The 9,217-nt window shown below is 50.7% G+C and overlaps 1 protein-coding gene across 1 annotated transcript; it reads right to left on the bottom strand.

Moving 5' to 3' along the window:
* Positions 1 to 602: 602 nt before the first annotated feature.
* On the bottom strand, positions 603 to 2,135 carry CHC_T00004798001 (hypothetical protein). Its single transcript, XM_005716514.1, has one exon. The coding sequence runs from the start codon at positions 2,133 to 2,135 to the stop codon at positions 603 to 605; it is 1,533 nt and encodes a 510-aa protein (XP_005716571.1).
* Positions 2,136 to 9,217: the final 7,082 nt, after the last annotated feature.

The raw sequence follows: 9,217 nt of genomic DNA, 5'->3' as shown, positions 1-9,217 counted from the left end.
CCCGTTTACTCCTTGCGTATTGGGTACCTGGACTCTCGTATTAGGTCCAGACCAGCTGCATAAGTACAGCCTCTGGAAGCTACTCTTCCAGGCAGGTGAAATGCATTCCCTATCATTTGTCTATCCTAAATACATTGCCACATTACTATGTGCATTTGGACAGGACCGATGATGGGCATGCACACTGGCATTGTACATTGATTCAGACCTTGCTGACCCCCAGTGATACTGTGTACACTAAACCAGTCTCACTGACCAGGAAGTTGGGGTCGCACTTCAACACAGACAGTATGCGTCATGACGCATTTGTTACACAAATGGCAATGCAAGTGGACGGGTAGCCAGGTTTTCACTGACACACAGTAGCTAGGTCTAGCTAGATGGCACTTTTTTCGTTCCCATGCAAGTTTTTATATATTTTATTTGCCAGATTTCAGTTTCCTATTAATTAGAAACAGATCCACCGCTTTCGACAGCCAGTTCAACGCAAAATCTGTCTCCTCATAGCATACGGTTCGATAGTAACTGTCGGGTAGATCTATGCGTCATCCAGCCGCACTCCTGTCGAATCGTGTCCACCAGAAGCGAGACAGGCGAGGACATCAGGGTGGAGGAGATGCGTTTCGGGCGACCGATGTGAGTTTCTTCGCCCACGCTAATGTGAGAACTGGTACGCTCCTTTTGATCGACTTTTCTGACCCTGCATTGAACCCTCTCTTCCGCGCTCGTGGGAGCGCAGGGAAATTCGCCAGATTCAAAGGCGAGTGCTCCCCTTGCCTATCCCTTCTTCTTTCCTTGCTTCGACAAACTCCATTTTGTTGTTGGCCTTTTCCATACCAACGCTGATACGTTTGCCGTTTGCCGCTCGATAAGCCGTTGACGCTCGTTGCGCCCATGAACGGTTGGTGCGAATCGGGCATGCACCTGCTATGTTTCATGTCATGAGGAGGTCCACAGGAGTGCACTTCACAGCTCTGAAGGCCAGCACCTTTGCTGTGCCGGTGATGTGTTGACGAACATCGGAGCCGCGGTCCGGTTGTGCGAACCTGTCCAAGACGCTTAGCGTCATTTTCGTCCGAGCTTACGTCGGACGCCATCTTTTCGATTGCTCCAGGGCAGTGGGCATGCACTTGCAAGTTATCTCTCTGAGACCCCTTGTGCCCAATTGATGACAACAGTTGCTTCCACTTATCTTGACTGCGCCCTCGCTCTATGTGCCGCCCATCTCTCACGGCTTCATGGCGGAGCAGTCTAGTGTCGCCGTTCATCTGCATTCTTCGGTCAGGCGCGTGGGGGCTGGTTTTCGTTCCACGTGCAGCATCTCTGCTTCTTGCTGCCGTTTGCAAAGTCTTCCTTGCGGAACTAGCTCCCTCTTCTATACAGCACTTTAACCTGTGCTCAGAGAGGGGGGAATGTAGTCTCTCCACCTGGCAATCACCTTGATTTGGATCATCTACTGTTGCTGCCGCCAGCGCAGATGGTTCTTTCTGCAAATGGATGCCGGGCAAGTAATGTCCCGGTTGACATGGAAGCTCTGCAACTTGGTGTGACAAGTCAGGGCTTCCAGCACGAGCCTGCAGTTTCGTCGAGGGGCATGCATCAGAAAACTGAGTTGAATTTTCCGTGGGGCTGGTAACAGGTTGCCGGCCGGGAAGCTGTACTGACCAGGACGGCATAGTCAGCGATTGCGGCCACACGGGGTACTGATGTTGAAATGTAGTCCCCGAGCTCTCTGAATGTCCAATGTGACCATGTGGGGGGAGTGATGATCCACAGAAGTCTGGGTAAGGCGAGTGTTGTGCCAGAGGATGTCGGGGGACGATGAGTTGGGGCTGGTGCCTTGAGGATACGAACGGCCCAGGTACTATGAAAGCCGGGTTCCCCCTCAAGCGGACAAACTGGAATGAGGCGTCCACGTCAAGCGCTAGCGAAAAGGAGACAATAGCCCTGGCAACCTGAAAGGGGTCTGAGGCGCCCAATTGCGCCATTCTTGGCCAGCTGCAAATCTCGGCCAGCAGGACCCACCCATCAGCACCGATTATGCTCAGGAGGTAGGGGTCTTGCGAGAGATTAAAGGGGCCAAAGTAGAATTCAATTTGTTCCACGACTGCAACTGTGTGTTGAATAGAAAACATGTTTGAAAGAAGCTGCCTGTGGTGGGTGGAAGGGATGATTATGTGAAGGTCGGTGAGGGTAACTTTTGTGAAGCAGAATGCGAAGAAGATGCAGGCTGGTCAGAAACCGGTGTCTAGAAAATGAGCTAGAGTAGAGCAGAGGTGGGAAAAAATGATGTTTGAAAGCCGAATTTGGGGTTCAGCAAGGATGCGGTTTCTCGAGTAAAGTTCTGAAGCAGTATTTCGGAGTGAAGAAAAGTAGCACAACAGATGGCCTTGGCTCGAGTCAAAATATGATGCGAATGAGTAGCAGTAGATGCCTATGCCCCGTAATGCAAACCAAAAGCAAGAAACCGAGTGGTTGGGAATTGCTGTAGTAGTGCTCGAGAGGTGCTTGGTACAGTTATGTGGTGTAGATGAAACAGGCTGAGGGAGAAAGGCGTGAAACGGGTTCAAATGTGAAGTCGAGGGCTTGGGCTTTGTTTGCTGTGAGAGTCTGTGGGGAAGCTCTGGAACGAACGGGAGGTCATTAAATGATTGTGCGGAGGAACATGGACTTTGGTTTCGGAGGGAACGTGATGAAGTGGCAATCGAGAGTGGGTATGGAAAGATGAGGAATGTGACCTTAATCTGAATCGTGATGACTTCTGTCCGCCATCATTGATCGCCTAGGATAAGACGAGGCATAGAAGCGTACGAAGCGCAAGCGACGGAAATTACGGGTTGATAGTTGATACGGGAAGGAAAAAGCACTGTGTCGAGAATGAGACGGCAACCGGTTTGGGAGTGCTCATGGAAGCCGAAGGGGCGGAAGAAATGATAAGTGTGGCAAACGCACCCTTCTGCTTTCGCCATCATGTGTGATGGCGAAAGCAAAAGGATGCAAACGAACGCAGCACTACCAATCATGGTGACGATATGACATGGTGGTAAAGTTGCTGATGAAGTGGAAGGGTTGAAGGTTGACAAGCGCTGAAAGATAGAGAGGAGTCAACATACAAAGAGAGGCATGCAACCCAATATTTTCTATAGAGATGGGCCCTTCTCCTCTTCTCGCAGTTTTGGAGAAATTTCTTATCTAAGCTGAATCGGATACATCGCGACCCCACCTCCTAGTGTAGAGTGCTGTCTCGTCATGCACATATGAGAGAGCGGAAACTGTTTCCATGCTGTTAGGGCGTTTCTCGTCCCTCTTCTCATATCTCTCTGTGTTAGTCTTCCCCTCTTGAATTCTCATCTCGCCTTCCACAGCTCTCGTGAAAGTCTTTACTGACAGTGCAATGGTCGGCGCTCCCCAGCCATTCAAAAAAGACGGTAGCCCCGGTTCAAGTGACTGCAATTTCAATTGTTCATGTGCAATTCGGCTTAAGAGGGCGATGCATATGACCTGATTGCAATGTCGGGTGTTAAACAGTAGTTCTACCAACTGCACCAAGATTTGCAAGCAATCTCCCCGCTGAACTAAACTCTACCCAACTGTCGATTCCTGCGGCTGCAAGCACTGCGTTGGAAAACGGATCTGTCGCGGAAGGCGAGACTCACTAACCAAATGAGCACGGCTTCGTCAAGGCCACAGAACAAGCTGTTCAAGATCTCTATAAAGTAAAGCAAGGAATGAGTGCCTTTCATACTTCATTTGTAAGTATAACAATCCTAATCTTTAAGCGAACGAGCTCTCGAAGCACATGCACAGCTTTCATTAGAAACGAAAACTAGAAAAGAAGGCAGCATGGCTACACTACGATCATCGACCTGTTCACAATACCCCAGTAGTCCTGTCGTCCACCATACAAAAGTGTCGCAAGATGCCAAACACGTGCAAGATGTCTTATCACTGTGCAAAATCGCGAGCTTGACCTATGATGTGCGGAGCAGGTAACAGGTCTGGGCCTGACGAAACGCAGTTCAACCCAGGTAGGCTTGTTCATTTCTGTTCGCACAGAGCCCGTTGAGACGACATGCAAGGCACGCAGACGCCCACAGTTGCCAAGTCAAGTAGGGGGAAAGATCCCGTGTCATTGGAGCAAAACGCATCCCCTCCACCCCGGTGTGTCCCTGCCGCAAAAGCGTTGTGCCTACACCAAAGGCACAACGCCAACACAAATGGAACGCCGCAGTGCTTGAAGATTCATCAACTAAATGCCTTCTATATATTCAAAGAAGGTTTGGACAGGACGAAAGAGATGCAGTTGTGCGAACGTCGCAATAAGTTGCTTTATGGACGCATCTTGGCGTCATTCAGTACCTTGCCTGAACATGACCATTATCAGGTCGAGGGTTGAAAATCTCTTCAGAGCCGACAGGACTCAAAAACTGTTACTAGAAAAGTTGGGAGAATGCGGTGTATGCCGACTTGAGAAACTGATTTACCGCCTCGAGCTGTAGAGAAGAACTAGGACTAAGCCTCTACAGGCAACTTAGTAACATGTTCTATATCTTTCATTCACTCTGCTCTGTATTAACTTGTTCTACCATGCCTTTTTTCAGATTATGGATGGAAATCGCGAAACATAAATAGAGTCAACTACTCCGCTATTGTGCCTCGTGGGTTTACCAAAAGATCATTATATGAACCGACGTTTCAGTCCACGGTTGGCACCTGTGTCCTATCAACGCCCTCTGGTACGTATAATGTAAGTGTTTCTCCCTCGATACCCGGAAAACGGCAGAGGCTCGTTCAGTACCTCTGCAAGACAAATAGTCCACACTAAAAAGAAATAGTCGTATCACGTAAGAAGGATGTTAAGCTGGCTTCCTCGCCGTCACGGCTCCGAAGCTAAGTACAGCGGGATGTCTCCACGAAATTGAGCGACTGTTGCATGGTCCGCTCCTGTAACAGAGTCTGGTCTCAGTGAGTATGCAAGGCAAAATATGAGAACGACACAGAAGAGAGAGAAGAGAGAGAGGGAGGTGGGAATAGAATCGCCTCGTGGTTTAGAATGAGAAACGCCCAATACTGTACCTGTAACGCTACTCTACTTATATTTGTGATCTGCATGCCGAGACACAAAACAGAGAAGTGGGAACGGACTGCATTTAATTCAGAATAGTGACGCAAGTCTTTCCCACTGGCGTCTCCTTCGCTGTCTTTTCCCAGCACCCTCCAGATCTTAAACTTTAAGGAATTCTTCATGCTTCACTACTCTTCAGACTCAACCGGAAGCCCCCCTCCGTCGCCATTCAGTTGTCATCGCAATCGGGCAAAGGGCCTCTCTCGCCGTCTTACGCGAAATCCCAGATTTCGTCACAACTTTGAGGGCGGCTTCCGGCCCGCTCCATCACCGTATTCAGCACTGCTTCCTCTCAAACATTAATCCGACATGATCGCTTCGTCTACCATCATTCGTCCGTGTTCGCCCCGACCAACTGCACTTGAACACCTCTCATCGCTGATATGCAATTGACAAGCAATCCAGTCTCCCTCAATACAATCTGCCCTTACGCGTCTCTCCTCAACAGATGTATTCCTGCCGCTCCTTCATCATCTTGCAGCCATTTCCTGCCCAAACCTCTGCATTCTCTCCCCAACTCACATAAATACCACCCCTTCCCTTTGTTTCCCTCTTGTCTTCCTCTGCCGCACCCACACAAACACAAATCTCTTGACTTGCTCTGCCTCATCTCATCCGCACTTCCGAATTCCACACGTTCCTATAACTTCTCCAACCCTCTCTCAACGTTTCTCCTTGCATACATTTCGTGCAAAACTCTCAACTTTGCTTTGAATCAAACAAGACAAAGTATCTTTGCTGAAAACCTACCCGCAGCCTTCGCCTCACTACCTACAACAACCTTCCACATCAGTCTTGCAGTCGATCCAAGAACCTTTCTTTCCGTCCCACCTCTACAAACGGACATCTTTATCATTTCAACATGTCTTTTTACACACACACGATCGCTATCCTTATGCAGGTCGAGTTCTATTTCAGCCCCTTCAATCTCCCTCAGGATCGCCACCTGCAGGACATTATGGGTGCCGATGGCTGGGTGCTCCTCGCTGAGGTATGCAGTTGGCCGAGGATGGCCCTCTTAGGAGTCTCAGATCCGCTCGACGTTGCCAGAGCACTTGTTGCTTTCTCTCACGCACTTGAGGTGGACACATCTCACAAGTTCATCCGTCTCAGGTCGCAACCAGTTTATGTCTTACCCGATTCACTCCAGTCTCCATGCCCGCCGCACGCCTTCCACGCAATGCACCCATGCTCGCAGCCAGTGTCATGCATACCCGACTTCCAAGCCAATTCGGCGCAGCAGCAGGGTTATCCTCACAACATTGGGGTCCCGTTTCCACCGCAGTATGCCTCTTCTACTGAGCAATTCAACGTTTCAGCCAATGTCAGGCAACCGCACTTTCTGCCGCCTGGTTCTTTTCCCATGGAGGCGTCACAGGATCGAGTCAACACCTTCATGCCGCACATCTCAATGCATCCTGAGAATTCGACTATAACGGGGAACAATGGGCATCTATCCTGCCAGCACCAGGAAGAGTTGGACAGAGCTTCACCGCAGGCAATGCAGCCCACACGGCAGCCATTGTCAAACATTATGTCGTTCTCAAGTGAATCCATTACGGAAGGCGAGACAAGTCCCCGCCGTCACGGACATGGCTGCCCATATGTCGCAGAATGTTCGCTCGAGAAGCTGGGAGTGGAAGAAGGTAACACAGATCCTTCAGCTGTGACATTGCAAGCCAGTCATTACCTGAACGAGCCCGTCAAACGCATGCATGAGGCCCTCACGATAGCGACCCCGCAAATGGAGGCACCGCGGAAACCGCAATCTAGACCTGTTCCCGAAAGGCCCCAGCAGATGATTCACCCCAACGAAAACCTGTGCTCAAAGCCGACGGCCACAAGGGTGCCTCATCGCCGTGTGGAGCAGCGATCTTTCGCTGACCAAGACCCCAGCCTGCGAATGCCTCCTACACTGGGGCATCATAGCTCGATTCGGTTGGATCACTTCACAGCTCATCGAATAGAGACGCACGGACGACAATCGGGGATCGAAGTTCATCGCAGCTCTCAAGGTCACTACTGCAAACGAAGGGGGGCTTCAATCGAGCGTGTGGCCTCGGATGTAAGCTCGGATGAGAACTCGAGTACGAATCGTGGCCATATGAATACATCCACTGCAGGAGTGCAACTTCATACCAAGGCCATACAACTCAGGCACGAAGCGAAGGGTCGCTGTCGTCGCAGCGTCGAGACTTCAGTTCAAACAGCTCCAAAGGTTGCTTACGACATCTCAAGTTGGAGGACAACACAAGAACGTTTTCGTTCAATGGATCTCGACCAGTCCTGCAATGCAAAACGAAAGGGACCGCACCGTTCGCGGCGTTGGAACAGAAGAGACGGCCACCACGATCCTCGAGACAGGTACAGAAGGGCTGAGGCGCCCAAAGACAGATCGCCGTTTTGTGAAGCGGACTTCCCTCCGCTGCGGCAGAAGGCTCCGCCGCTACAGAAGGAGACCAGTGCGCCCCGCGGATGCTCTGCCAAGGGATTGAAAGAGTGCACATCACGGCCATACTCACCCGGGGTGGTGTGGGCAAAAAAGCCAGTGTCAGTCGGGCAAAATCCATCCGCGTCACACAGGAATGATACTCGAGCGCATCAAGTCACAAAGGGTGGCGGGAGGCGCCGGTGACAGGCCAATGGGGCAAATGCGAACCTAGTGGGAGCGGTTGATGAAGTGTGATGGCCCGTGGATATATTGCAATAACAACGGCAAGTAGACTACTGAAATGAGTAAAGAACAAGTGTATTTGTGTCGCGCAGCTGCTCTCCAACGTTCACAATTAGCCCATTCCTTCTGCCAAAATAGATTCGTTTGTTTGAGGAGCATCTACACAATACTTTTGATTCTCTTCATGGCTTTTTTGAAAATCGTCTGATCTGCTTCACCACATGACTGTCGCATCAGGTCGGAACGTCTTCACGTTTTTGTATCGACTTTTTTCAGTGTACACTACTGTCGTGGCGGAAACATGCCACGTACCATATGTGAACATGGTCGGACCGAGCGAGCGTAGAAAGGGAGACACTGTCGCGCGGGGACAGCACGGGCAGATGCCCTGTCAGAGGGCAGCCCACTTGGGTCAGGGGACCGAAGTAGGACTAGGGGGTGGAATGCAGGGTGTTGGAGGGATCGTGATGGTCGCGGCCGCCAGTTGCGGACGCAGGGTGGACGATCAGGCCGGGCGTGAGGTGGATGGACAGGGAAGCAGCTTGGTTGGGGGAAGTTGCGGCCCACTACAAGGGGGTTCCCCTCATTCTTGAACAGGCCCCCCAAGGCTTAAACAAAAAACGAAATTGCAGAGTTTAATGCAAATCGCAAATTGATTCGTACTTTTTTGCAATTAAAGCATGCCAGCACGGCGTTTTGTGTCGTATCAAACGCACGATTGCGCCCAAGGCACCACCCCTTGGGAGCAGCACCAGAACATGTACTAAATCACAAATATGCACAGTAACCACCCCAGTAGGCACGGTGTCTCTGCGCGCGCGTGACGCATTTCAGCACCAGCTACGAGGTTGTTCAAGCAAGAGGCCATCCCAGTACGTCACTTGGTACTATGACTGATCAAGTTCACGGCGATGTGACGGCGAAAATCACGGAAGTTCCCCCACATTTACCATCGGAAGGTAACAGTCGCCACCTTCCCTCGCTCGCTTCCATGGTGTTCACGGATCTCGGATCTCCACCGTGTTTCGTGGCTTGATATCGAAGAGTTTCATCATACGATGCTCGGGGATGCAGGCGCACACCATTCCGTCTGTGTGCAACTTGAAGTCACAGAATTTCGTGGCATTCAGATTGCTCTCCATGCAAAGCAAACTATGGCGTTGTCAAGCGTCAACTTTCAGCAGACTATGGCATTGCCAAGCGCCAACTGTCGAATACACTCTTCTGATGAGGCGCTGTGATTACAATTATCAGGAGAGGAAGGTTCTATTCCTCCATAAAAACACCTACAACTCTCATCGCAGTGAGAAGGGTACAACATCTCGGACCCTGTTCTGATTTTGCCGCCTTTTTCCCTTGCCAGTTCAGCAAACGCGTGTAGACTCCGAACACATGGATGAAGACGATTTGGGAGGGGG

This window comes from Chondrus crispus, genomic scaffold (genome assembly GCF_000350225.1).
Source record: "Chondrus crispus Stackhouse genomic scaffold, scaffold_25, whole genome shotgun sequence".
Taxonomy (NCBI): Eukaryota; Rhodophyta; class Florideophyceae; order Gigartinales; family Gigartinaceae; genus Chondrus; species Chondrus crispus.
This window is presented reverse-complemented; position numbering and strand designations above follow the sequence as displayed.

Bases quoted from the DNA above. Each gene is read 5' to 3' on its own strand.
- CHC_T00004798001 (XM_005716514.1), bottom strand. From the start codon at position 2,135: ATGTTTTCTATTCAACACACAGTTGCAGTCGTGGAACAAATTGAATTC.